The sequence below is a fragment of the Syzygium oleosum genome, unplaced genomic scaffold (assembly GCF_021117445.2).
Source record: "Syzygium oleosum isolate NSW1041296 unplaced genomic scaffold, Sole_v2.1 Sole_v2.21, whole genome shotgun sequence".
NCBI classification, from domain to species: Eukaryota; Viridiplantae; Streptophyta; class Magnoliopsida; order Myrtales; family Myrtaceae; genus Syzygium; species Syzygium oleosum.
This window is the reverse complement of record NW_026607505.1, coordinates 478,952-506,930: the sequence shown is the minus strand read 5'-3', so window position 1 is coordinate 506,930 and position 27,979 is coordinate 478,952. Positions and strand designations below refer to the sequence as shown.

The 27,979-nt window shown below is 39.7% G+C and overlaps 4 protein-coding genes across 5 annotated transcripts; 3 read left to right on the top strand and 1 right to left on the bottom strand.

The window, feature by feature from the left end:
* Positions 1-291: 291 nt before the first annotated feature.
* LOC115677463 (protein CHLOROPLAST IMPORT APPARATUS 2-like) lies at positions 292-3,719 on the top strand. The gene is made up of 3 exons (XM_030600640.2): positions 292-2,119; positions 2,863-3,018; positions 3,482-3,719. Exons 1-3 carry the CDS (start codon positions 1,130-1,132, stop codon positions 3,536-3,538), a joined length of 1,203 nt encoding a protein of 400 aa, XP_030456500.2. The 5' UTR covers positions 292-1,129; the 3' UTR covers positions 3,539-3,719.
* A 1,061-nt stretch (positions 3,720-4,780) lies between these two features.
* LOC115677419 (uncharacterized) lies at positions 4,781-6,843 on the top strand. 2 transcript variants are annotated; one of them, XR_008818742.1, is made up of 4 exons: positions 4,781-5,069; positions 5,267-5,467; positions 6,025-6,209; positions 6,538-6,843. XR_008818742.1 is itself a non-coding variant. In XM_030600586.2 (3 exons), the coding sequence occupies exons 1-3, from the start codon at positions 4,959-4,961 to the stop codon at positions 6,571-6,573; spliced, it is 348 nt and encodes a 115-aa protein (XP_030456446.1). In that variant the 5' UTR covers positions 4,787-4,958; the 3' UTR covers positions 6,574-6,843. The 2 variants fall into 2 exon arrangements, 1 of the variants encoding a protein (XP_030456446.1); XM_030600586.2 differs by lacking the exon at positions 6,025-6,209 and having other exon boundaries at positions 4,787-5,069.
* Positions 6,844-7,547: 704 nt separating this feature from the next.
* On the bottom strand, positions 7,548-10,708 carry LOC115677418 (uncharacterized). The gene is made up of 5 exons (XM_030600584.2): positions 10,289-10,708; positions 9,021-9,200; positions 8,584-8,710; positions 8,000-8,113; positions 7,548-7,732 (listed from the first exon to the last, which is right to left on the bottom strand). The coding sequence occupies exons 1-5, from the start codon at positions 10,586-10,588 to the stop codon at positions 7,617-7,619; spliced, it is 837 nt and encodes a 278-aa protein (XP_030456444.2). The 5' UTR covers positions 10,589-10,708; the 3' UTR covers positions 7,548-7,616.
* Positions 10,709-11,595: 887 nt separating this feature from the next.
* On the top strand, positions 11,596-26,954 carry LOC115677301 (DNA ligase 4). Its single transcript, XM_030600428.2, has 27 exons — positions 11,596-12,035; positions 12,555-12,646; positions 12,890-12,975; positions 13,057-13,193; positions 14,279-14,353; positions 14,842-14,933; positions 15,155-15,226; positions 15,724-15,803; positions 15,921-15,958; positions 16,038-16,044; positions 17,138-17,293; positions 17,377-17,452; positions 18,374-18,498; positions 18,585-18,619; positions 18,715-18,773; positions 19,332-19,415; positions 19,799-19,894; positions 20,058-20,106; positions 20,247-20,334; positions 20,460-20,669; positions 21,726-21,851; positions 21,992-22,091; positions 22,207-22,312; positions 22,546-22,676; positions 22,796-22,957; positions 23,882-24,061; positions 26,130-26,954. Exons 1-27 carry the CDS (start codon positions 11,703-11,705, stop codon positions 26,815-26,817), a joined length of 3,483 nt encoding a protein of 1,160 aa, XP_030456288.2. The 5' UTR covers positions 11,596-11,702; the 3' UTR covers positions 26,818-26,954.
* The last annotated feature ends 1,025 nt before the right edge of the window (positions 26,955-27,979 follow it).

Below are 27,979 nucleotides of genomic sequence, written 5' to 3'. Positions count from 1 at the left end.
TAAATTCAGATGCTTCAAGGGGGTAATAGAAGAGAAGCATAATCTTTGTCCTTACAATTTCAAATGATACTTGATCGCCCAGTGGCGAAAAGAAAGTTGGAAAAGAGGTCAATCTAGGAAACGAGGAAGATTGAGAAATAATTGAGGTGCTAAGCACTGTGAAATGGGGGATAGAGAGAGCTTTTACAGGGTGGTCCTCACAGAGCAGAGCTGATAATGAGTCTTGTCCCTTCCCCTGTTTCTCCCTCTCTCTTAACTCAAACAACCATACGCTTGCCTATGCTCCTCCCATTCCCTTCTCTAACACACTCTCTGGAGAGAGAGAGAGAGTAGGTCACGGGGAGGACCAAAAGGGACACGTTGAAAGATCTGGAGATATAACAGATGCACAATGGCATGCACACTCTGTCTCTTGTCTGTCTCTGCCCCTCTCTCTCTGCGCTAAATTTTAACCGTGGCACGCTCAGAGTCTTTGATTCCCTCATTGGATAACTTTCCTTTCTGAGATATTTCTAAATTCTAATTCCTCTTGGTGTTTTTGTCTAAACCCGTCTGCCTTGAGTCCACAAAGCTCAGATATATAACTGGGTTTTCCTAGGGTTTTGTGACTCTCCCTCTTTTGAGTGTGTCCCCAAAGTACAAGAAGAGCTAGCTCTCTCTGGTCATTACGTACTCATTCAGATGCCGAGTCTTCCAAACATTAGATTCTCCCGATGGCCTTTTGAGTTCATTTTAGAGCTGAATCACCCTCTGAGTGTGGGCTTTCACTACACAGTTCTCTAATAGAGTAGGAGTTCTTTCGGCAAGAGCTTCGGTAACAAGGTTTTTGGTTCTTGCACTCTATGAATTCTTTCGAATCTTTTCCTCTCGAATTCTGAGTAAAGGCGAACCCTTTCTTAGTAACCATTTCCGCAAATTGGTTCTGCGAATCTCCTTCCGAATTCGCTCATCTACACAAAATTTTTCTGAAAGCTTTTGCTGTCCCAGACAATCAAGTATTCCCGCAATTGGTTGATTTTCTGGTAAGAACTTGATTTATAGTCCGACTGAATTTAGTCTTCTTGACCCATTGCACTGATTCCTGCTCAAGTCGGTAGTCTTTTCCTTAGTTAAAATTCCTTCTAGAATAATGTCTTCGTGTCTAAGCGGAGGCAGCAGAACTTATGCACTCGATCTTGACATCATCACATCCCCAGCAACATCGACCCGAACTTCGCAAACATCGTCATCACCATGTTCAACAATCTCCGAATCGAGCAACTCACCGCTTGCCATCTGCACCCGGAAGCCCCGGACACAGAGAAAGCGTCCCAACCAAACGTACAATGAAGCTGCTGCTTTACTTTCCACAGTCTATCCAAACATATTCTCCACCAAACATCCGACAAACCAAGCGCGTGAATCCGCGAAATCCCATCAAATCCTCGCCGATGAATCCTCGGAACTGTTGCTTCCTTTCAGAGTCGTGGACGATGATTCTGGTTGTGGGTACTTGCTCCCGCATCACCAGCCAAAGCAAGACAAGTGCTTTTCCCAAATCGAGCTAAAATTTGTGCCTTCCTGCGAAAAGCCCTGCCAAAGCCCAGGGGAGAACGAAATCCAATCCAAGGGCTCGGATTTGGATGTCCGCTGGGAAGGGTTCCAAGAAGATTTCGATGCTGAATCCATCTTGGACGAAGAGATCGAGGAAGGGATCATCGACAGCATCATGGGAAATCTCAGCGTCGACACCAATGTGTCCCATCGAACGTTGTACAGCGACCCGATTTGTCGGAATCAAGCGCCTTCAGGATTCGGAATCAGAGGAGGAGTGAGCGCGTGGAGAGCCGTTAGCGAAGCGAACTGGTGGAACTTCCCCACCGTCGACGTCCTCGAGATATCTCCGAAGCTCAACCGGAGCTCCAATGCGGCGGGGGAGAAGAAGAAGAAGAGGAGCAAGGTCGAGAAGAACGCGGTCGAATCCAAGGATACGGGGGAGTCGCCGAAAGAGGACCCGGCTCCGAAGCCGACGACGGCCGGGTTGCTGTTGAAGCTGAACTACGACGAGGTGGTCGACGCCTGGTCCGGCAAGGGTTCGCCGTTCCCCGACGAGTCCGACGGCGCCGGCAATGACGTATCTGTACGTTCTCTCTAAACCCTCTCGCCTGCAAAATGCTTTCTGTTTTCTGCTTAAGACGAGGCTCATTAGTTGACGAATCCAATAATGTTCGCGCTAGAGCTAACTCGCAGGTTGCAGTTTAGTTCGTTAACCGGTGGCGCGTAGCGATAACCGTGCTTTGGGCTTCATGAAAATTATATATATATATATATTTTAAAACCCTGATTCTAATACATAATTGTTAATTGCTAACAAAAGAAAGTGTCGTACATGATTCCAAGTACAACTAGAAAGTTTCAGGTTTTTGCTTAAGGGTGGGACCAGCTATGCAAGAATATTGTCTGTGGGATCCGGCTTCACTGTTATTAGACTCTCGTTTTTGTTTTATATGGGCCCGCTAAAGAGATTGGGGTGAAACCGGAAAGTACCACGTCCGAAGTTCGATCCCGTGAGCACCATACACATATATACATAGAAGAGAGGAGAGGAGTGAGACTTTCGTTTTTGTTTAGTAGCTCCGAGCTAATCAAAGCTTCATTGTCAAATTACCAAAAAAAAAATCATTTTTGAGAAAAGTTTACTCTGTTACATGGCTGATTTGGGTTAATCAAATGTACGATGAATATGCTATTTGATTCTGAGCTATGAATTTCTTTCCTTGGTATCCTTTTCTACAGTATCCACCATTAGATTTCTCCTGTTACAAGTTTTTTGTATTGACCCTTCTGTCTGTTTTGGCTCGATATCTTCCATGTAACTAACAGGCGAGGTTGGCCCAGATTGATTTATTCTCGGAGAGTGGAGGAGTGAGAGAAGCGAGCGTTCAGCGCTACAAGGAGAAGCGGCGTACTCGCCTCTTCTCCAAGAAGATTAGGTACCAAGTTAGAAAAGTTAATGCGGATCAAAGGCCCAGAATGAAGGTATATCTTCTTCTCAGCTCCAAGACATATATGACCTAATTATCTCTTGATTGTCTGCATTTGATTCGAGAGTAATTAGGTAAATTTGGTCCGGGTCCTCCTCATCAAGCACATTCTTCCTTTCGAGAGAGAATATTTGCTTAGATTATCAAATCCATAACCTAACACAATAACGAAACTTATGGCTGAACAAGAAAACTCTTCTTCTACCCTAAGATTTCGATCCAGGTGTAGAACTAGAAGCTGCATCGAATCGGTCGGAAAGTGCAAAAGCTTTTTACCCTTTTCATTTTTGGCTAAGTTTCTCACTGTTCAAAGACAGACGCAGAAACAGAGGTAGATCTGCTTCTGCAAAAGACTTGAGTCCTTAAGTAAACAGATAAGACATTGTCGTTTGCCAGCAGAGGTACTGTCCTAAAAGAGGATGCTTCTCTGACCACGTTATGTTCATCATTTTTTGCAGGGTCGATTTGTGAGAAGACCAAGTTCGAGCACATCCGCGTCGAAGATGAAAGGATGACGACCCTATAGGCTATACCAGTGCTTACAGATAAATAGAAGATTACAAAGATGGTTCTCATCGGTTTCGTTTTTCTATATCATTTTGTTTTTGTAGTCTCGAGATGACCTTTTTTATCGGGCTTTGTCATGATTTTTACGGGAAAAATAAAACCTTTCCATAGGAAACAAGCTTTTACAGAGATCGTTGAACAGCAGCTAATGCTATAGAGAAGAGCATAGGGATCCCTCTCTGCTTACCGAGGCTCGTCTTCCATCATCTGTTCTTTCACTTCATTTTTCTTGTTTTATATTTTTGCTTTGTCCATAGCCGATCATGGGTTGTGTGAGTCATGACCACGTTCGATGTCATTTGAAATTCGAAATAAATTAGTGGATTTGAAGACCGTATGCTTTTCAAACAACAATTGCTGATCTAAGGAGTCACGCCCCGAAAAAGACGAACTAAATTGTTAAAACACACAATTACCGAATTCAAAAAGAATAAATACCCGAACTGATCAAGATAATTCACGACAATTGAGAGTAATAAGATAAATGCAATGTTTCGGTTAAAAAGAAAGGGGTGAGAAAAGAAACAATATTCTCATTTGTTAAATCTAATAAATCACAGAGCATTCCAAAGATAAAATGATAATTGGGAAATCTAAATTTACAAACTAATAATTCGATTATCATGATCAAAGCTAAGTTGACATATCATAGTAATTCAAACCGAAGGCCATTATTGAAGTTTCTAGTAGATTTAGAGTAATTGAACAACGTAAAAATCGAGTACAAACCTTTGCATTTAGTAGTTTCATGGTCATAAGACCCGATGAGAATGGTCATGTAAACTGAAAAATGAAAAAGAAGAAGATAATATCATTTTACTTTGGGCCAAAAGCCACTAAAAACCGTAAATTATTCCCACTGTGGATCTTCGTCTCAAACTTTTTTTTAGTGATTTCAAAATTTCCAAACTTATATCTCCGTGACACATTTACCCTTCGTCAAAGCCTTGTTAATGTGAACTATTAAAAATCCGCCTACATGGAAATCATTTAACGAAATCTTGACAGAGAATAAATGTATCACGTAGTCACGAGTTCAGGATTTTTTATGTCACAAGAAAAAGTTTAGGCAAATATGTCAAGGTAAATTTATTGCAGTGGGCATAGTTTGAGATTTTTTTGCGGTTTTGCGTGAATTAAACAATGCCAAAGTAAACATATACTCAAACATGAAAAGCGCAGACGATATTTCCCTGCCCGTCGTTGATGGGAGAGTCAAAAGAGGCCGAAAACTCCAGGCGGCTTGCGACACGGCAGACAAACGTCCACGAGGTCTTATCTTCTCAGGAACCGTCCGTTCAGTCGGGTATACGCCCGAAACTAGAAGCACGCTCTTCACTGTTTTGAAAGCAAGAAGGAGACAGAGAGATGCCAACCTTGAACCTGTACACCAACGTGCCGGTCGACACGGTCGTCGCCTCTGACATTCTCAAGGACGCAACCAAAGCTGTCGCTAAGATCATCGGCAAGCCTGAGTCTGTTAAGTGTTGTTTTATTTATTTTTTACATTCTCATTAACACCTCAATGCTTGTGGATGATGTCCTATTTGCACTGCTCTCACGCTGTTCGACGATATTTCTATGTGGGCAACCGGCGCGAAAGACTTCATTTTGATACTCGCAATGGGGCTTTGTACTGATTTGGAGACATGGGTCGGGTTCTGTTTGTTGTGCAGTACGTCATGATACTGTTGAATGGGTCCGTGCCCATTGCATTTGCTGGTACTGAGGCACCGGCTGCTTATGGTGAACTGATATCCATTGGAGGCCTTGGACCCAGCGTCAACGGCAAGTTGAGTTCCACCATTGCAGAGATACTCGAGACTAAGCTTTCCATTGACTGCTCCCGGTTTTACATCAAGTTTTATGATGTTCAGGTTAGTTCATATCGTTCTGCTCACTGAAAATGATGTCTACATTGTTCTATTTGGTTTTGCTTCTCTGTTTGCACCTCAAGTTTCCATCTGAACCATTACTGAATATCATGCAATGTTGTCTTGGCGACAAGTAGAACATTCATGCATGCAATCAATACTCCACATGCATACATACATCAGAGATATCAAAATTTTCCATTACAGTTTGCTTGGAGTCAATCTTGTCATACAACAGTGAGTTGGCTTGCTAGTTAGTATAGGGTGAACTGAAGGGACTGTCCCTTAATATACTCATGACCGTGGGACTGGAATTTTGGCGGGCAGAACTCATGAATCTCAGCCCCTGGCGATGGAGGTTATTTTTGAAACCCGTTTCAGGAAGAAAGATTGAACGAATGTGCTCTTATCTTGCTGTTGCTACAATATCGTTCTGTTGGTCTGATAAAACAAATTATTTCCTGCCAGAAGTCCAAGCTTATTGGTGACTAGAGATTCTGCACCTCTATTCCTTCTTGAATCACTCCCACAGCGTCGTTAATCTCTTGCCAAACTAACAGGTCTAGGCACAACCATTGAATTTGCTGTGTCCGCGGATGGAACTTGGACATATTTATCTCTTGCCAAATCCTGCTTGGATTATTCTTTTACCAATTGCTCTGGCAAAGAAGTTCTGGTAAAGAGAGTTATGATTTCTAGAGCTAGCGATGTGGCGTACACATTTGCTTGCATGTGCCAAAAGAAGGTATTGACTAGAGATTATGTAACTTGAGGAAGAGGGTGCAAAAAAGGGGAGAGGAAAGTCAGTAAGTTAGGTGGTTTCGGAAGTGAGGTGGTTTTATGAAAGCAAATTTTGAAGGTTCGAACATCACTAGCAAATTTCTGGGGAGTAAATTTATACAAACAACTTTTGCTTCAGGTTAATGAGTCATAAAAAGAAAGATTCCTAATTTCATGGTTTTGAGTTAAAACGCGCACGTACACAGACAATGATTTTTGTTATGCTTTGCGGAGACAGATTCCTCTCCATCTTCTTTACCCGTAGCTAACATATTATATTTGCTTATGTCCAGAGATCATTTTTTGGATTCAACGGTTCAACTTTTTGACCAGCAACATCTGTAAGAGACCCCTGGAATGGTCGATGCTTTGTGCATAAGCTCACTATTAGAAATACTTCTGTTGTATCACCCCATTTGGAGATACCATCACAAACTGCTCACTTGTACCTGCATTGAAGCAACTATAAAGTACATTCATGTCGTAAATTTTGAATATCCTTCTTCCTATTTTCTTCTTGTTTCAGGGGTCTTTCCCTTTGAATTGTTATAAGGCATTATTGTTCAGGCTCCCATGCAAATATGAATTTTAAGTTTAAAGAGCAGCCGATAGCCAATTGTGCTCTAAGTTGAGTTCCCGGGTTACTTGGGACCCTGGTTATGAACGTGGTCATGCGATCTCTTAACCTATATTGTAGCTGAGAGGTATACTAAAACGTATTGCGCTTGTATATTTTCCCCCTCCGGTTAACAGCCATTTAAGGATCTCTTTGATCAGAGGAGCATGCCTTAGATATGACACATCCGGTGGATTAATCTATGATTAGACGTCCCGTAATCCTAAAGCGGTGCAAGGCAAATCCATTTCTTGCAGCACGTATAACTACTTGCTTAATACAAGCCATAACAATGATAAAGTGACTTGTGTGAAAATAGAATGGCAAAGCTATAAAAGTCCAAGAAAGGTTACACTTTCTTTCTTGAGGCCTGGACGAGAACGTTTTGAGAAAAATTGGGCGGATAACGTTTCTAGTAGCACTATCTACTCGTTCATGGAGTCAAGTCAATTTTCCAAACTTGATGGTTGTGTGATCCAATTGAAATGAAATTGCACTCGCAAGCAAGCCACAAGGATGATAGATGATAAAAAACATAAAATATCATACAAACTAAAGAATTCATAAACCAATCGCACTCAGCAATGTTATTATCCGAAAACAGAAGTTTCCTCTCAAATCTTCATCATTAAGCATGTGAAGAAGCCGTCTTCTTGTTTTTATTGCTCAGTTGAAGAAGCTGTTTGGCCTCCATCTCCATCTCCACCGGCTTCTAAGATGAACATGATACCATTTACTAATCACCAAAAAACTGGGCTAGCGTTGGAATGAGATCGAATATGAGCCAGTGTTTGGATCTTTAACAGCTTTGAAGTTGTCAGTGCTCATCCCAAATCTGCCCAACACGGAGTTCCCCATGTCTTTCAGCTTCGCTGCAGAGAACATAGGATCCAGCACATTTAGTTTTTCAGCAACAGAAGAGAACACTAACTCATGGCAATATCAGTTAACAGACCTGATACTTCACCAGACATATTACCTAGAGCATGGAAAAATTCTCTGTATAGACATCACGAGTTTAAAAGAAAGATGTTTCTGGTTCTTTTAAGTGGATATCACCATATAAAACAAGATGATTACTCAGTAATTGATTGAAGGCAAATAAAGTTGATGTCTGCGAGGTTATTCATCCAACTCACCAATCATTTCTTCCTTCATCTTTTCTCTTTTTTCTGCAGCAAGTGGCTCCAAGCGGACAATGGCCTTCTTAGCCTGGTTGTTTGAAGGGTCCATTTCCAAAATCTTTTTGTTATCTGCAAACCATTATGAAAACAAGTGCAGAAAGATGTAAAGACAAAGTTGGACAACACACAAGCACTATCTACAGTTCAACCAAGGGTAGACGCTGGTTATCAGAAGTTGAAGACGCCACCGCTTCACACGAGGAGCTAGGGACTAGAACAGGTGGTGGTCACAAATGTTCATTCCTTGACAGAATAGATAAATTACCACAGCAAATAATGCATAGAAAACTCTAGCATCTTATATTCTTGCAGGTTCCTTGCATAACAAACCCTCAAACAATCAATATGCTTGACCAAATCCACTCCGTTACCAACATTCTATGCCAACAAGAGAATCAGAGGAAGCATGAACAACAAATGTTTATTACTGCATGATGAAGATAGCCAATTAACATTTGAATTGAAGATAGCTGTGGAACATTGACACTCTATTATGCAGAAGAGTGACGCAGAATTGATCATCTCGAATTTATGCCTACCAGCTAGAGCTTCTTCGTAATTTTCTAGCTTCTCGTGAGCTTCACTTCTTCTGACCAATGCTTTCATATATGTAGGGTTCAATTCTAATGCTTTGTTGCATTCCTTGATTGTATCTTCATACTTACCCTGAAACACATAGAAGAAAATTAAAGGCTATAAAAGCGAAAAAATGGAACACATTAGGCTTAGATTGCTCCATCAAAAATATTCAGAAGAATCTCGATCAAGGACAGTAACAATCTCATTAAAAGTTGTAGCATCTTATTGCTAATTAAGTTCGGATTCTGTTGCTTTAGGAGTGCATCCACATGCTTGCAAATTCTCTTTTCACCAGTTTGACAGCAGGCAGGCTGCTTCTCAAATGAAATTCTTTTCCTTCTCATTCAAAGATTGAAACGAATGACAAAGTGTCATATTAATCACTAAAGGTGCATACCATTTTCAATAAACATATCGCACGGTTTCCATGACATATAGATCTTATTTCCACGGATGCAGGAATGTCTGGAGCAACCTTTAAGGCGAGCTCATACTTTAACAATGCCTCCTCATATTGACTATTGGCAAACAGTTTGTTACCTTCCAACTTTGCTTCATTTGCTTGTGCTAAGGCAATCTGCTTTGAAAAGGAAAAACGTCATTTATTAAGAGAAGAAAAAGTTTGTGTCACAGAGAGAGAGAGAGAGAGAGAGAGAGTTCATAATTTGCAAGAAGATAATGTTAATACATTCATTTCATTCTTTATTTCTCCTTTGCTTTGGGAGGGAGGTGGAATTATGGTACTGAACCACATTATCTGATAGAAGATCATTATGGTCCCCTAAATCCATTACTGACATATATAAACAATGCTATTTATTTATCTCTACAGGAAACATTATAACATTATGAAGACCAAATGCAGCGTAGAAGTCTTGAGATAATTAGAGAAACTCAGATGCTTGCAAGTTGCTATACTACTAGTAAAATTTCTCTGCACGTGAAGAGAGTACCCTTCATATCTGCCTTCAGATAACCTAAAACTGTGATTACAGAAACCAACCTAAACAGCATGATTTTTGAAAATGCACTAGGCTATTACCTCAGTCTACTCTCGTAAGATGTTCTGAACAAATTTTGACAAAGTTGGAAAATGTACACCAACAGCCCAATAAGATGATAAAGAATCTGTGCAAGCAAAGTTCAGGGAAGGTAAAATGATGAGGAGAATGTGCCGACGTAAAAAGGAACCGAAGCCCTTCACATTACAATTGCTTTTTCTGAGTTCATCCGCTCTCTATCAATCTTTGAAGAAGTACAGCCTAGTTAATAGAACTAGCGGACTTCTTGCAAGTATAATGCTCATGTCTGACACTAGTATAAGCACCCATCACTGGCTTGCCTTATCACAAGAGGTGGGAAAATATTCCATCATCCAAAAGGACCCAAATCCAATGAGGAAGCTGCAAAATTCTCAAAATCATGGCTTAGTTACCAAACTCAAACTCAACGCAGCGCCGACACAGTTCACGTCTAGTCGTTCAATCAAAAGACAAACTCGCCCAGGTTGATGAAGGATCAACCAGACGACATCCTATAGAGGGAAAACTCCCAACTCGAATAAATGAATCGATTACACAAACGACGAAACCGAGAAGAATACAAGCATGAGCAAACTAATGGCAGATTCGCAAGCTGCACGTACACGCGGAACGACGGACTGACCTGATTCGACTCATCGTCCGCGGCAACAATTTGAGAATCGTCCTTTGGAGACGTCGACTGTTCCACCGCAGCATCGTTCCCTTCTCGTGGTTCCTGGTGTTGATTCAGGTCAACGCCGCCGCCGCCGCTGCCGTCACCAGCGGCATCGTCGGCGTCGGCGTCGGCGTCGACGTCGCCTTCGCTGGCGGTCTCGAAGCCGTCGGAGTCCCCATTAACCGTCGAATGGCTAGCGGATGCTTTTGCAGCATCCGAAGTTTTCTCGGCGACCTCCTTCTCGGGTTCGGGTTCGATCACCACCATTTTCTTCTCCGGCTCGATTTGATCGCAGTTTGGGAGGAGCTTTGATCAGTTGCTTTCTTCTCCTGCGACGTTTCCAGAATCCCTGGTTTAACGTGGTTTTTGGCCCTTTCCAGTGTCGGGCCAACTCGAAGAACTCGTGATTTTACTTTAAGCAGAGTCCTCAACGAAAAATTAATCTTATTTGTTATAAAGTACAAAAACAAAAAATAACTTTTGTAAATTTTGATGTATTTAAAGGTATTCCTAAATAAGAATTGCATATGAATTAAAAATCAAAAAGGAAAGGTTTCCAATTTGCAACAGGAAAATAAAGTTATAATAAAAGAAATAGGTGACTAGTTCTTCTACACGTGTTTTGAAAAATTGTAAGCAATATTCGAAAGATATTGAGGGATAATAAAAGTCGATTTCAAAGTATTTTTGGAGGAAATGAGGAGGGAGGGGAAATGCTCACCTAGCCCATCAAATAAAAAAGTAGATAAATAAGCAGCAAAAAGTACATTTAATATGTTAACTCGGCTCACCAATTATTTACTCATGCTATGGCAACTAAGGTAAAGAAAAATATCAAAATTACGTAACTTTTTCATGTGTCATTTATGTGATTAAATCTCCACGCTAATTGTACGTAACATCTGCTAAGGAACTGTCTAAAAAGACTCACACAATAAGTAGCAGTGTTGCATTTCAATGAAATTTCACAAAAGAGCAAATTTCAAGATGCAATTCTCCTTTCATTCGATAAAAGATGTCGAAGTTAGTTTATTATTACCAATAACGCGTCCATTTCTGATGACATAAATAATTTCGCATCCTCTGTCTATAAATAAATCACTTTAGAATTAGCCAATTATAATTTCCAAGACAGATGGATCAATCCATTTCCTCTCATGTTGCCCCGACCCGGACCGTCGCCGATCCGGCTGGCATCGGCCCGGTCCATTCTCAGCTCGCGTGCTCCGGAAGTTTTTTCCCCTTTGGCGGTTAATAAAACTCGAATCAATCCCAAATCCCACACACAACACAGTAACACACCACACCGCTCGATCGATACGCCGACGAAACCTTGCGTAAGCAGCGCTCTCCGGCGAGGCTCTCCTCGTCGCCGTCGAGGATGTCCGGCGACACCAAATTCAGCGTCCTCGCCAGCCTCTTCAGCTGGATGCAGAGGAGCAAGTCCTCCGCTCAGAAGCGCTCCAAGTTCCGGAAGCTCCTCGACACCTACTGCAGGCCCAGCGACTACTTCACCGCCATCCGGTTGATCCTGCCCTCGCTCGATCGCGAGCGCGGCACCTACGGCCTCAAGGAGTCCGTCCTCGCCACCTGCCTCGTCGACGCCCTCGGCATGTCCCGGGACTCCGAGGACGCTCTCCGCCTCTTCAACTGGCGCCGCGGGGGCCCCAAGTCCGGCGCCAATGCTGGCAATTTCGCTCTCGTCGCCGCCGAGGTATGGCGTCTTGGACTTATCAGAGACCGTAATGATCGCTCGTTGTTATATAGGTTAGGTCGTCATACGAGAGTTAACACGTGATTTTGGTCTTTGATTTTGAGAGGGAATAATTGCTGCCATTCGAGCTCTCATTGTGGGCATGTGTTGAGATTTGAAATGATTTTGGTATATTGGCCATTTCTTAGGGAGTTGGAGAGTATTCTGTTGGTGTTTTTACTTGCTTCATGAGAAACGTTGAAGTATAAACTACCATTGCTGTAGGAAGTTGGAGAGTATTCTGTTGGTGTTTTTACTTGCTTCATTAGTCCTTTGATTGACGTGACGAGTCCGATGAAGGTGAACATGCTTTTGAATATAGGTTTTATCACTTAAGCGGCAGAATTATTGCTTATGCCGATTGTTGTTCTGGATTTAATTTCCTTGGGGATTCTGGCAATGTCATTGGCATCAAAATGGATCTCTGAGGTCGACATTAATTATTTTATTTTATTTTTTTCAATTTTTTCTTTGGACTAGGTGCTGCAGCGTCGGCAAGGAATGGCATCTGGGGGCCTAACCATTAAGGAATTAAATGATTTGCTTGACCATTTGGCATCAAGTGAAAACAGGCAGGCTACTTTCTCATTGCTGTTCCCTGTGAAAATTGTACTCTCAAGTTTTTTTTATTGTATTCTACTCTTTAGATGCTTTTGCAGCTTCTATTTTCGATTAAAATGTCTGTCTCAAGGCATAAAGTTCCTCATCCTCATTTAGTTGATATACAGTAATATGTTCATTTGATTTTACGCCTTTGGTGCGCTATACTGGTATTTACACTTGTGTGCCTCGTCCTTCTAAAATATTCTAAACAGGGCAGAAAAGACTTCAGTTCTTTCTACTTTAATAAAGAAGACAAATGCCCAGGAGATGAAGTGGATTATCATGATAATTCTTAAAGGTGTTGCCTCGTTACTCAGTTTTTTATTAGAGTCTTTGCATTCCACTCATTAGTCATTTCTGTTTATTTATCTCTCTGCAGATCTGAAGTTGGGCATCAGTGAAAAGAGCATATTCCACGAATTTCATCCAGATGCTGAGGATATGTTCAATGTCACGTGTGATTTGAAATTGGTCTGTGAGAAGCTTAGAGATCGTGGCCAACGGCATAAGCGCCAGGTTTGCTGCTTGGAAAACTTCCCCCAGCTTATATTGGAGAACTCATAGTGCTCGACAATTGATCTTTTTATTTTTGTAAAGGACATCTTTGGAATCTGTTGTGGAATTTGGAAATTTCTCTGCTGGTAACATGTGCCCATAAATACTGGACATGTTTCTGTTCCTGTTCTGCGTATGTGCAGCTCTGTTCGACAATTAAAAGCGAGTAGATTCTATGTGCTTTAGTTTTGCTATAGCCTTTTTCTAGATTCCGATATAATATGTTGGTATGCATGACACGTGCTATATGACGAGAGATTTAAAATATCCTCTTCAACTAGAATTGGGAACCATAACTAGCCGAGTAAACCCACGAGAGGACTAGTCTTGTTCTTGTGAGTGCTTTTTGATCTAATAGATGTCTTGAAAGAATTTATCTTAACATGTGATGTGATAGTTGTGTTCTTAGGTCTGCTCATTGGTTTTGTGAGCCTTGACATATGGTACTTCATGTATGCATTTTATGGCGTAGAGTGGGGATAAGATTGCTCTAAATTTATGGAGTTTTGAAGTTGTAAGTAGCATGCATGTTGTTTTCTACCTGTAGATGAAGGCTAAAGGGTGGTTCCCAAGGAAAAAAAGAATGTTTTGCTGTATATCTTGCAAGGATTTCGAGCAATTCTTATTTTGTTGAAGGAAAGGGGGTAACCCCGGTGAAATGGCTTGTCGTATGTGATATCCAATTTATGAGTGTATAGGATGGGGACATTGGCATGGATTTGGTATTGCAGCATTTAGGCTGCTTATATTTGATATGGCAATGTTGGGGGCCTTAAAAATCTTCCGTTTAAATTGTTTCAGTTGGGCTATGTACTGAAAGGAGTAGTAGAAATGGCTTGATTGAACCCAAATGAATATTTATCTTTTGATTATGTGTTAAATTGTTTAGTTAGGGTCCTCTCTGGGTTGCCCAAAATGTATTTTTTGGTACTTTATGTTTTTCATTTGCTTAGAATTGGAAGCTTTTACGTTTACCAATGCCTCCCCTATCATGTTTGGCTTATAATCTCAGTTATCTACAACTCTCACTGGGACTCAATTTTCAGGACATAGAAGTTGGCAAAGCTGTTCGTCCTCAACTTGCAATGAGAATTGGCAGTGCAGCTGCTGCATGGAAAAAGGCCTGACATCTTACTCTTGCTGCTGAAATTTATGATGGATTGAGCCTTTTGTGTGTGTTTCATTTTCTAAACTTCTGCTGTCAGCTTTCTTTGGTTGATAGTGTTTCATTTGGAGCTTTTCTGGCCTAGTCAATGATATTATTCTCTGTCAGTTAATTGATAAGGGCTTGACCTAGTGGTGGTCAACCCTTGCCAAGACTTGATGAGGTCTTGGGTTCGCTTCCTATCTTCCAGTTTTGCATTTGCTTATTAAAAGTCAAAACAAAGAAAGGAAATCAGATGTTAATTTCTGTTGCGGTTATTTGTTTTTTTAATTTAAAGCTGCTCTACTGAATTAACAGATTTATTTCTTGCTTATTAGAATTTGCTTTTTTCGATTTAAAATTTTCTTTGTTCTTTTATCAGTTGGCTTCAAGATTGGATGTTTTGTAGATATGGATGTCTGTTACATGCCTTTCTTATTGACTTAGAATTTCCATTATACACAGCTTCATGGAAAGGAGGTGGTTGTTGAATGCAAATTTGACGGTGACCGCATCCAAGTTCACAAGAATGGATCTGAGATACATTTTTTCTCCAGGTAAGCTTACACATAACACTTGTTATCACAGAGACACGAGGACAATAACATACATGCATTCAGTTAGCCTAGAGTACTAGACCCAAAGAGAAATAGAATAAGGAATTTGACTTTGTCTATAATGGCACGTCTTTAAGGCAGCGTGTCTTTACCTTGATGTTCATTTTGGTAATGCATTCTCTACTTCCTCACGATGCATGCAAATGGTGCATTATGTGCAGGAATTTTCTGGATCACACGGAATATGGACCAGGAATGTCGGACATCATAATCAATAATATTGTGGTCAACAGGTAAGCAGTGTTTAGGATTTACTAAAGTGTGTACTTTCCACATTGAGGTAGCTCTTTTTCCTTTCACCTGTTTTCTTTTTTGGCTACAAAATGGAAAGAACTAGGTTCTTGTATATTGATCTGATTGATGCGCTAGTAGTGATGCTAGTCTTTTGTGGGTTGTCATTTTCTCTCCTCAATTAGCATGCAGATTTTATTCTGACTGGACAGAGTTAAACCTAATTGATGCAGAAGTAGTGCTGGTAGAATATGTGCAGTGATCACTTCTAGCTGGATGGTAATTTTAAGTCTGTTGCATGATAAGTGCCAAAAGCTTCTGCTGCTCCCAGGTCTTACTAATGATACCATTGTCCCCTTATTAATGTTAGGATGCGTGCCCCACATTTAATTATCGACATTCGTCTTTACATATTTCTGGAAGGATGTATAGACATCTAGTTTGATGGATTTAATGAGCCTGAGCTGGAATGGTCTTTACATATTTATCCTGTGCTCAGATGCATCCTTGATGGTGAGATGCTGGTTTGGGACAAGTCTACGAATCGTTTTGCCGAGTTTGGTTCAAATCAGGAAATAGGTTTCCCTCTATGATCTTAATATCATCTCAAAATGTTTGTCGAATTGTGGTGTTTACATCGTGGGGAGAGCATCTTTGTTTCTTTATTAAGTGAAGTTCATTCTTGTCTTTCTACAGCAAAGGCAGCAAGGGATGGGCTTGCCAGTGATAGACAGGTTTAACTTGTCGAATGTGCTCACTTCTTGTGTTGCTTAACTGTCCTTATTTTTAATAAATTTTCCCTTGTGAATGCAGTTGTGCTGTATCCTTTGGGTGACTTGGCCGATATCTCGGATCTTTTTATTTGGTTTTCATGGGTAGAATGTGCCAAGTATACTGACAGTATTAAACACGTCTAATGAATCATGTGTAAGTACACTGTCGTAGTCAGATTTTACTATTATACCATTATAACTATAACAATGAAGCTCTTTTAACTCACTTAAGCTGCCTCTTTTTTCCCTTTCTCACTGTGATTTCCATTTTATTTTAAGCATCTTTTTGTTGATTTGGTGAAATTTATGTTTGTTTTTGTGTGTAATGTAGTGGTAAGACTTAATACTGAGAATTTGCAAGAACAAACCATGGTGTAGTGATTTCCCGTAACATTTGACATTTGTAGTCACTACTTACTTGCCCCATGGGCACCTGTCATCATGGCTAAAATCACTGGACAGCATTATAATACACGGAAGTGCTAAAGAAAATGCCTCTTCCGTCGTTTTCACCCATCTGGAAGTTATGTCCTTAAGATGACATTGCTTACCAACGTCATGTGACCTAGAGCAGTCAGGGAGAGGGAGGGAGGGAGGCAGGGTCATCCTCTTACAGACTTCAGTATGTTGTGGTGATAATCACAAGTCGTCCTGTTAATCTTGAACAAGCACTATGTAACTTACAAACCACTCGACTGAACTTAAAAGCAATGATAACACTTGTTGTCCATATCTTTCTCTATCATGATACTACTATTAGCGAGGGTAAGCGGACCAATGAATTGGAATATTAGTTTTCTATATGACAGCTTCTAATAAAGAGATAGAAGGATTTTTTGTCAAGGGGTGATAAATATTTCCTTATGCTAATCTGCATTTCTTGGACAATTGTAGTCATGTAAAGGACATTTTCATATGCCATGACGTCATCAAACTATTATTATCCGCTTACCGACGGATTGTTCTCACCTTTTAATCACCCTCTAATTACGATTGTTCTATTTCTAGTAAGATTGACTTTTTACACACTATTATTGTTGAAAGTTCAAGACCAAGAGTGTTGGTCCCTCATACCGAATTATCAGTCCAAATCCAAAAGAAGACCATATGTTTTGTTCTTCTTAACATCACCATGACCAGATGTTGCGTTTGACATCCTGTATGCTGGGGATACCAGTGTTATCCACCAAACCTTGAAGGAAAGACATGAGCTTCTCCGGAAAGTTGTGAAGCCTTTTAAGGGTCATTTGGAGATCTTGGTACCTGATGATGGCCTCAACAGTCACCGTCCTCCTGGTAAGAAATAGATCTGACATTCTTGTTCACATTCCGACGAGTGTAAATTCTTGTCAACTGCAGTTCTCATGTTTGGCTTTCAGGGGAGCCTTGTTGGTCTCTTATTGCTCATACTATGGATGATGTCGAGAGGTTTTTCAAAGAAACAATCGAGAACAGGTGAACGTTTAGTTGTCTTCTCCATTAACTTTGGGCCACAAACAAGGCTTTCCTTTAAATACGCTTTGATATTTGAAAAGTATGTTTTTTTTGTCTCTCATAAGCTCATGGCGTGTAAATTGTCTAACTCTAACCACTATTGAATAATTACAAATTTACATTCGCGGAAATTGCATGTGATTTGTTGTCCTGGGTTTCTTCTTCATGAAGCCTAAAAGGTGGCATTGGTTGTAATATGTTTGCGGGGATCAAGTTCTTTCATTTTAATAGAGCCTGAAAAGGGGGCACTTGTTGTAAGGCTTTAGTAATGGGGATCAAGAAAACTTAAGTAACGCATTAGCAGTGTGGGATAGGAAACTTTGGTGATTAGCAGACTGTAGAGGTTTAGAAGACGAGAGACCTGGCTCTTGCAAAATCCCTTCCTTTTAACAACTTTATTAATTGTGAAGGGATGTAACTGGTTTTTTCTATAGGTTTTGAAGATGAGTATGTCAATCTAGTCGACCTTCAATATCACATAAGGAATAATGTGGAATTTTCTGATTAGTAACTGAATTTATTATTATAGAGAATCTGTTCTAGCACATCAGAAATATTCAAGAATAGAGAATAAAGTGAAGACAAACTGCACTAAACAATGGTACAGAGACTAGAGCGCGTATCCTGTATATGCTTATAAATAGCAAAAAACAGGAGAATAGAATTTGATGCTCAAACAATCTTCTCTTCCTTTCTTTCCAAAAGCACCGCATAAGGCCTAAGGATATCTTATGATGGGTGTCTCACTATTGTTTGATTTGGCATAAGAATTCCAATAAAAACATCACATGACGAGTGTGGCACCATCTTTTGACTTACTTTAAAAGACTGTAATATATGGTCTAGATTTGTTTATCTAATTAAAGTACTTCTGGATTTTAGAGATGAAGGAATTATCTTGAAAGATCTTAGTTCCAAATGGGAGCCAGGTGATCGGAGTGGAAAGTGGTTAAAGCTGAAGCCAGATTATATTCGTGCTAGTACAGACTTGGATGTTCTTATCATAGGTAAAATTTGTTCGGCTAAAACTTTTCTGTTTGGTTCATCACATCCTATTGTTTTTATTGTATATTCACGTCTCATGCCCTGATAGGAGGATACTATGGATCTGGGCGTCGTGGAGGGGAGGTCAGTTGTTAATTTAGTGCAAAGTTCATTAATTTTTGTCACTTTCTATGATGTATCTCAGTTAAGAATAACATATGGATTCTACTGATATGCAGGTGGCTCAATTTTTGGTTGGTCTTGCTGAGTGTGCACCTGCAAACACATATCCTAGACGGTACTTTTTAGTCGCTAACTTGCATTAGCCGTATCCTTCCCTATGTAATAAATTTCATGTAGCCTCGGCAACCAATTAAATTTTCACCGGTGTTGCTGGATGTAGTTTTCATTTCTGAATGAAAAGCCCGATTAAGTTTGCTTGAAGGATAATGGACAATTTGATTCTTGTAATGGGGTGGCATGTTCTTCTTGGCACCTAAAAATTGAGATTTTACTGCATTCAGAGGAAAAAGGTGCAGAGATGATGAATGAGTGTAGCCATGATGAATGAGCCACATACATATCTTGTCCGATAAACATGCCTGTAATTGAGTTATTTGAAGGCATTTAGTATATGAGCTACCTGTGTGAATAGCATACTTTGTGATGTGTCAATTTTTGTTCTGTCATCTTTTCTATCATGCCATTCTCTTCCTAAATAGTTATAAAATTGGAGCATTGATAGAAGAATTCGGCAATATTCGTTTGTGCTATTTGATAGTGTAACGGTATAGATGTTATACATTATAAAACAGATTGAGTGTATGAATAATTTCATACGTTGAACTTGTTGCAGATTCATTTCCTTTTGTAGAGTGGGTACCGGACTGTCTGATGAGGAACTCGAAGCTGTTGTCACCAAATTAGAGCCATACTTTAGGTACAGACTCCATTTTATCTGATCAGGTAGATGTTACAGGAGGACATTGCTCTGGCATTTTTCTTTACTAACCTGCATGATGAAATAATAGTGACAAAGCAACATAGATGTCCATTTTCAGATCTCTTTCTTTAATTACTAGCTTTTTTTGGTCGCATTAGCTTTTATGATAATATTGTCCAGGTTAATTTTTTTTAATCATCAATTTTATTTGTCTTAATGCATTAAAGAGATACTAATGACAGAACTGTTGGTGCCAAGGAGCAAATTGTCTTACAAAATGAAGCTGATAAGCCAATTTTGTACTGTGCATACCAACAGATTTTTCTCTCTTTTGTTTTCTATAGAGAATAAAAGTGGATTGATCTCAATTTTCTCTTCAGGAAATATGAATTTCCTAAGAAGTCACCACCAAGTTTTTTTGAAGTGACAAACCATTCAAAGGAAAGGCCAGATGTCTGGGTTGAGAGTCCTGAGAAGTTAGTCATTCTACTACTCTAAATAGCGTGCATGTTATGTGTTCTCATGTATCAGCACACGTGTGCATGGGCATGGCATAACTATTACTTTTGAGTTTGTTCGATAGTAAAAGTGTTCTTATCTTTTTTAGTTGATATTTGTGTATATTTTTCTTTGTTACAGATCCATTATACTTTCTATAACCAGTGACATCCGGACTATAAATTCCGAGGTTTGTACTTATACGTTTATTACATTTCTGTAATTAGGCCAAATATCTCTGGACTGAAAGTTACCTTCTGTGCTTTTTGCCATATCAGCTGCTTGCTTGCTCTTATTTGATTTGATCTTTGTTCAGTTTCATGGATGTAGGTGTTTGCTGCTCCATACAGTCTAAGATTTCCACGAATTGACAGAGTTAGATGGGATAAGGCTTGGCATGAGTGTCTTGATGTCCAATGTAAGAAATCTCATATATGCCAACGTGTGTTTTTTCCTATCCATTTTCATATCCGATCTAAATCTTCTACTCAAGAGAAAAGAATTAGCTGAATTTGGTGTTCTTCTCTCCCCTTGTGGCTGCAGCTTTTGTGGAACTGGTACATTCAAGCAATGGTACCACACATGGGGGAATGGATTACAAAGGCCAGCTGGCAAGTGGGCCAAAGCGTAAGAGGTCTTCTGATAAAGTAAAGGGAGAGAAAAGGAACTTGACCGTTGTCCCTTCTCATTTCGTGCGAACTGACATTTCTGGCCTTAAAGGGGAAACTCAGATATTTTCAAGTTTGATGTTCTGTATCCTTTCTAAGCTGGTTTTCTGTTTCTTCTCTCAGTTGGTGGTATGATGTAAGTGCTCCCTTATCCTGGTGGAAGAGGGTAGTGGTTTTGGAGTTCTAAGCACACTCCCTTATGCACTTCTACCTCAACAGTAGTTGTTTTGGTATTAAAAAAAAGAAAAATTTGATTCATGAATTGATATGTTAATTTTGTCAACGACAAAGGGAAAGGAATCCATTAGTCGGATCCAGTTGCATACATTGAGTCAAGTAAGCTTAACTTTTTTGTCAGTATCATTATTTACTTATGCATAGCTAATGTAAAATGTTCTAAGTAACACTGAGTTTGGTTTAGAATATCTTCGATCATGGCAAACATGCTTATGTCTTGAATAGTAAACGAGTTTCTTTGTTGAGATACTGCTTATTTGTTCCTTTTTAGCATATAATGCACCTGTGGATAGGATATTGTCAAATGACCCAATTTGATTCTCGAGTTTGACGCAGGATAGGGGTATTCCTCAATTATTTTGTAGACTGTTGGACAATGATATAAATGGTAATGTAATACATGAATATTGTATGTGGTAGATAATTTTCTAACAGTATTTTTGGAGAAAAAGATAAAGACGTGGGATGGAATATCACTTTTGGAAAAGATTTCATGTGTTCATATTACCATACTTTCTGATTTTCTCAGTAGTCTGAAGATACTCTCATAATACAATCGCTGTGAGTTAATTTAATTGTTTGGTTCATTTTGTTTTGTTGAATCTTGATATAACCAGGAGGCATGGACTGATTCAGTTTGTTCGCCTTTATTGCACTAGATTCTGACAACTATGCCTGCAACTTGGAAGTCCAACTGTATAGGGGAGATAATCGAGTTGTTAACATGTTGCGTATACCAGCTCCAATCCACTGTTTTTGTTGTCCCTCATGTGAAATGCACCTTGTTTCTCTTTGCTTAACAATGTCAGCAACAAAAGATTTTAGGGGTCTTTTTTTTTGGCTGTTGGTCTCTTCTTTTTTACCCATCTTTAAGATGATTTGTGATCTCCTTGAATTTATTCAGACTTTGTAAATGTTCCTCCGAACCTTTCTCTTGATGCGTTGCATAAAATGGTTGTTGAGAATGGTGGCAACTTCTCCATGAATCTGAATGATTCGGTTACCCATTGTATTGCAGCTGAAAGCAAGGGTCTCTCTCTCTCGCTCACTAGCCTTCTTAAATTGTTACTCTCTTTTTAGCATCATGAGTTATATATTTTATCTGCAATTGATTCTTGGAGATCTCCTATCTGATTTCCATTGTATTTACTGAAGAAATGTTTGTTGCAGGGATCAAATTTCAGGCAGCAAAACAGAGAAAAGATATTATTCATTACTCATGGGTCCTGGATTCTTGTTCACAAAAGAAGCTTCTTCCTCTGCAGCCAAAGTTAGCTGCACGTTTATTTTGTGTCATGCATTTGAAATGGGTGTTTCAAAATGCCTTTAGGTATTTTCTCTATTCAAATTAAGGCTGATATTAAACATTGACTCTTATCTTGAAGGTACTTTCTCTTCCTATCTGATATATCAAAGAGGAAGTTGCAAGAAGAAATTGATGAGTTTTCTGACTCTTACTATTGGGATCTTGAACTTGCAGATATCAAACAAGTAAGCAAACAAATGACACGTGATTCTTTTGCGTGTGTGCACGTGTGTGCACATACAAGTTATTTACAAGTTTAATGTGATGTATGAAACCTCACACAATGATTGAGATTTGCCAATGGGCATTCTCATGAAATTACGAAGTCTTGTTACGGCCATTGCCGAGCTTCCAGTGTTGATAAATTCAGGGTACTTTTCGGAAAGTAAACTTGATATTTGCTATTTTTATCTCTCAGCTTTTAAATAATGTGGAAAGATCAGAAGACCCTCGTCGCGTCAATTATTACAAGAAAAAATTCTGCCCGTCAGAGAAGTGGTCGTGCTTTCACGGATGCTGCATTCACTTCTGTTCTTCAACGAAGGCATTGTAATACATTTAAATTTTAGACTACTGAATAGATTGTTGCACTGACTTGTTCTACTTTTTTCTAAATGTGTTGTCCTAAAATTGCTTCCATTTTTTTTTGTTTGTCAATTATGTTGAAGAAAACCGGAATGGGATCTCTTGTTGAGGCTAATGCAAAGGAGATTGGAACTGGAAGTATTGTGGGGTGGTGGAGAAGTCAGCAATCATCTCGGACATGCTACTCACGTGGTTGTAGTGTCAGAACCTGGAACTTCAGTCGATATTGATGTGATCTTGAGAAGGTAATTCATTACGTGTTGTATGGAAAGCTTTTGAGGTGCTTGGTCAAGTGTCGCTCTAAAGTTTCTGTCATAAAGTTTATGATATTTCAGTGGCTCATCTGTTATAAGAAGCGAGTCTGCATCTGTTTACAAATTAGGTATTCTGAGAGAAATTGCCTTTGAATGTTGGCCTACCATGTGAGCTCATTTTATGTGGTAAATTGACAATCCAACCTCTTCTTTTCTATTTTCGATGGGTGACATCATTATAAAAAGAGTAGAGAGAAGGAATTACTTGCCCATTCCAAGCAAGTGGCATTATTTTGGCTACTTGCTTGGGTAACCGAGGATTCTCATTTTTTTTTCCTTTTTTTCTATGTTATATTTCGTTCGTCATTCCCTTTCTTATCTCCTTTTCTCTGTCTCTTTAGTGTTCGATCGTGTAACCTTGAAATCTATTACTTTTGAGTGGTGCACTAACACTCTGGAAATAAATTATGTACTTTAAAGTCATTTGCATATATGGGATCACCACAATTTTACATATTATGAGATGGTTATTATAATGAGTAAAAAACATATTTGTCCAATCCTTCTTTCTATGCTGAAATATATTAAGAGGTTTTGAAGTAATCTAGAATATGATTTCTTAATTGGAAAAATCTAGTTACGGAAAATTGAATTATGACTGTATAGCTTGTTTAACCGACTCCTGCATAGCATGGGGTTTGAGCTAGTTTATCAAATATGTTGAAGGTCTACTCTATTCAGTAAATTTATTTGTAGTCATTAATAAGCATTACTATTTGTGTGATAGCTTAGGGGGAGCTAGTTGGTTCAAGTTAAGAAGTAGTCTGCCTGTGCGTGTTGAAATGGTTTTAATTCTCCTTGGGGAAGTTGATTAATTATCTCTTTCGCGAGGTTGAATCTCTCTATGTTCCACAGCTTATGTGCACCAGAAAAACATCTTCTAAGCAAGAAGAGATTGCATGTAGTTGATTTCAAATGGTTGGAAGACTGCATGGAAAGAGGTGAGAAATTGCCTGAGGGTCCGTATGACTTGAGAACTACTTGGATAGAAGAATCAGACACTGCTTGGATAGAAGAGTCGGATACGGGAGTTTGGTGAGTTGTATTCATCTCCAGGAAGAGAAATTAAGAGATTTAGATTTTATGAAAAGCTTGCATAATCATCCATGTAGGAGTTCATTTTTTGTTTGAGTAAATAGTTTATGAAGGACTTATAAAAAAAATTGGTGAAGTGATGATGGAGTTAAATTGCTGAATTATTTCTGGTAGCATTGGAAATCTTATGATCATGATTACACGAAATTATTGATGATGTTGGTGACTTGAAAAGATTATGCTAAATTTTTATGGGTCAGATAGTTGTAAAATTCTGATGATAATGACTAGAAGAATCTATGTTTCTTACAGGCAGACTTTTTGCTTTTCAAATTATGTATTTCATTGCCTAAGGGATGCCAGCCCATTTACAATATTAATTTCAGGATGAAGAGCCTGGTAGGTCTAGAATCGAATTTCCAGTAAGATTCCAGCCTTGTGTATTAGAAAATTTTCAATTTTAAAAGCCACCTAACATTTATAAAATGGTTCTCAGACATATTGTAAGTTCTCGTTTCTTTGCTTCAGAATTAGCAGAAAGGTTGTTAGATGGACCATCAGAATCATCCTTGACTTCTCTTTGCTAATGCATATGCCCAAAAAATTGAAGGTGGTTGCTATTTGAAATTAAATTGGTGTTGTAAAAATCTTCTGATTGTAGAGTGGATCATAGAAATGGGTTTATGCCCGTCTTTCACTATCCCCTTGCTCCTTCTGCTCAATGAAGTGGTACGTACTGGTATTAGAACACTGGCAAAGAGTCCATCCTCTAAATAATAGAAGGTAGGACAGGCATCCATCAGCGGTTGGTAAAATGTTTATAGTGTGATCTTTGTCTAGTCTGGCATTCTATTTGAGACCACCACGATTGAAACAAAGATTGCACAGGACCACCTGATTGGTGTTCAGGGGTTGCAAAATGTTTGATTGCTTTAAAATTAAGGCTTCCTTTGTTTCGCGGAAGATAAATGATTTGAAAAATATTTTCCTATAAATGATTGGTTGTATTGCCCAAAATAATTATCAATGAAATTTTTTTAATTATTGACAATAATTTATGTCTAAAAAATTTCGTGGATGATAAGAATATTTTTGTACTTTTATTTTTGTAAGTGACACACGCAATCATTTTTAAGAAAATCTTTTCAAATCATTTTCTGCTAAATAAACACACCTTAAAAGGAGGAAATGAAATTAGAAACTTAAAGTGGTCAATTGGAAGTCTCAATCTTGGTAATTGGTGGGTTTCACTCAGCAGCCTAATCACCACATTGTTCTGCTATAACTTTCATGCTGTGTCACTGGCTGTTGAATGGATGGACCATTACTCTGTTCCTTGAGATGTGGAGGATAGGATCATTGAAAAATGTCACTGTATACATAACAGACAAATTTAACGTTTCGGATACCTTGCTTAGCCTTCCTTTCATGGAGGTAAATGCTTATTTGTGTAACAAAATCAACGAGACGAAGGTTGAAAGGAAATGGTAGGAGAATATAACATTTCAGTGATTCATTACACTTTTTTTTAGGTGTTCAGGAGCAGTACTCTCTCCTAGATCAAATGTTTGAAATGCTTTAGGACCAATGCTCTCCGATTGTGATAACTATTCCAGCTATTGTTAGTTTTGATATTCTGTACTTGTACCTGTCTTTCTTTTCTGGTGGACTAGCTCTTACCAAAGTACTTAGCAGTAAATTTTTTGCTCATTGCAGCTTCACTACTTGTCGTACTGCTTGCATTGACAGTAATCCCACCTCTTGACTGGGGTAGTTATCTGCTACTCTGTGCTTGCTGAATGACCTCTAGTGGCTAACGCAGGGCTGATGATACCTATTCCATTTTTATGTCCAAATGGCCTAGCATATTTGCTTCAGGCTCCCATTTGATATGAAGGATACTTGAGCTAGTGAAATTAGAGCTAGGAGCTTGTCTATTTCTCATTGTACTAGGATTACTTTTCTGACGTCGCAATGATGCATGCGGCTATAGCCATTTGTCTGCCAATCTAATCTGCAAGGAACTGTCAGTGGAATCAAATTTATGCTTCCCTGTTTATTTCTTCAGCAAACATGAGGCTAGTCAAGAGAAGTCGGTTTCCAGCTTGCGCAAAGAGGAGGAACAGTTGTCGTCTTTTGTGGAGGAGGTGGTAGAAGCCAAAGGTAAAGCAGCTTCAGAAGACCAGACTGGTGGCAAAAGAAGAAGAGGAAGACCTGCTACCATCAACAGAAATAGGGGTAAAATTTGTAGCAATCAAGCTGGGAGGAAGCGAGCACGTCTTGGAAAGAAACCTGTAAAAATATCGGGAAATGAATCTGATGAAAGCAGTTCTGCTACTGAAACAGCGCATGCAGATACGAAGAACAAAAAAGACAGTAGAATTCATAAAACTTCGAAGGATGAGATGGCTGAAAGTCCGGACAATGTGAAAGAAGAGATTTCGGAGTCTTTACTAGGAGGCAGGACAGAAAAGTCGGGGAATGTGGATCCACGGGAAGGAACGTCCAGCGATGGTCAGAAAACAGAATTTGGGGAGAAGCATGATGACCAATTCATCGGGAAGATCGAGATTAGGAGTGACCCAGTTGAAGCTATGCTATTGGACATGATCCCAAGCCTTGGAATGAGAAAGGTGGAGATAACCGATCACTCTGTTGAAAGGGAGAAGCTCCCAGTTGAACCCGTCGAGCAGCCTCAGAAGAAAAAGAAAGTAAGCTATAAGGATGTTGCCAGTGAGCTTCTTAAGGATTGGTAGACATCTGTCATTTTTGCAACTGTGTTGTGCTAACTATTGGGAGTTTATGTAACTTAAATGATAGATGAGCTGTCTATACTTTCCAAGGTGGTTATTGTTTAGTGTATATAGTTTGCTTGGGTTTGAAATTTGTGGAAGATTGATAGGTGTTGATTGATTATGTCACTACTTAGCCAGGCATTTGTATCGTGCAATTCGCTGACAGTGAGGTAAAGAGTAATACAATCTCATGGGTCCGCTGTTGAGCCCCAAATAACTCTTCTTGGGGATTTGATGGTCGGCATTTCTGGGCGTAGGAGGATCCTGCTTTGGGCCCAGTTTTGGTGAACATGACTGCGGATTCAGGGATTTTTGTTTTTGTTTTTTGGTCGAAGCGGATTCAGGGGTTTAACAATCCCTTTTATTCTCAGGGGGCCTGTTTTGGGCCTGGGCCTCGGGTTGTATTAGTGAGGTAAGAATTTGGGCCCAATGCTTAGATTTCTTGCTTACTGGGCCCAATGAATGCTTAGCATAGATGGGCCCGTCGGCCCAACACGTATTGTGCCGAGCATGGAATAGGCTTAGTTGAAGTCTATATTCTGGGCCTAGAGCACCAGATTTAGGCACGTATATAGTTGGGCTCCTATTGCCTGGGCCTGAAAAGCATGGACTTCAGCAAATTGAGTCCAATTGACACTGGGCCCAGACTGCCATGCTTGGGCCGAAAATAGCATTGAGCTGGGCCTAGGAGACCATATTTGGGCTTATATTGAGCCTGGGCCTGAAATTCTTGTTATTGGGCCTATGGGCCTATTTGGATTCTTGGCTTAGACGGCTACGTTTGTTGGGCCCAAATTTCCCGGGCCTGAACTTCTTATAATTGGGCCTAGCTGTTTGGGCCCAATTATGGTTGGGCCTAGACATGTCGTAATGAGCCCATATTGCCCGGGCTAAGATTCTTTACTGGGCCTAATTCTGTTTGGGCCCACCTCATTCTGAGCCCATATTTCCTGGGCCTGACTACTTGGGCCCAATATGCGTTCGTGCTGGGTCTGCAATGTTGATATCTGGGCCTCATTTTTGCTTATTGAGCCTACATATTTTGTTTAGGTACAACTCGTATTGGGCTCAATGGCTGGGCTTAAATTCTTTGTTTATTGGCCTTTGATGGACGATTTTTGGT

Coding starts and splice junctions, on each gene's coding strand:
- LOC115677463 (XM_030600640.2), top strand. CDS start 1,130: ATGTCTTCGTGTCTAAGCGGAGGCAGCAGAACTTATGCACTCGATCTT. Junction 2,120..2,862: donor GCGCCGGCAATGACGTATCT/GTACGTTCTCTC, acceptor TGTAACTAACAG/GCGAGGTTGGCCCAGATTGA. Junction 3,019..3,481: donor ATCAAAGGCCCAGAATGAAG/GTATATCTTCTT, acceptor CATTTTTTGCAG/GGTCGATTTGTGAGAAGACC.
- LOC115677419 (XM_030600586.2), top strand. CDS start 4,959: ATGCCAACCTTGAACCTGTACACCAACGTGCCGGTCGACACGGTCGTC. Junction 5,070..5,266: donor TCATCGGCAAGCCTGAGTCT/GTTAAGTGTTGT, acceptor TTTGTTGTGCAG/TACGTCATGATACTGTTGAA. Junction 5,468..6,537: donor TCAAGTTTTATGATGTTCAG/GTTAGTTCATAT, acceptor GCTTATGTCCAG/AGATCATTTTTTGGATTCAA.
- LOC115677418 (XM_030600584.2), bottom strand. CDS start 10,588: ATGGTGGTGATCGAACCCGAACCCGAGAAGGAGGTCGCCGAGAAAACT. Junction 8,711..9,020: donor CGATATGTTTATTGAAAATG/GTATGCACCTTT, acceptor TATGTGTTTCAG/GGTAAGTATGAAGATACAAT. Junction 8,114..8,583: donor TTACGAAGAAGCTCTAGCTG/GTAGGCATAAAT, acceptor AATGGTTTGCAG/ATAACAAAAAGATTTTGGAA.
- LOC115677301 (XM_030600428.2), top strand. CDS start 11,703: ATGTCCGGCGACACCAAATTCAGCGTCCTCGCCAGCCTCTTCAGCTGG. Junction 17,453..18,373: donor AAAGAAACAATCGAGAACAG/GTGAACGTTTAG, acceptor TCTGGATTTTAG/AGATGAAGGAATTATCTTGA. Junction 22,092..22,206: donor CTTCTTCCTCTGCAGCCAAA/GTTAGCTGCACG, acceptor CTTATCTTGAAG/GTACTTTCTCTTCCTATCTG.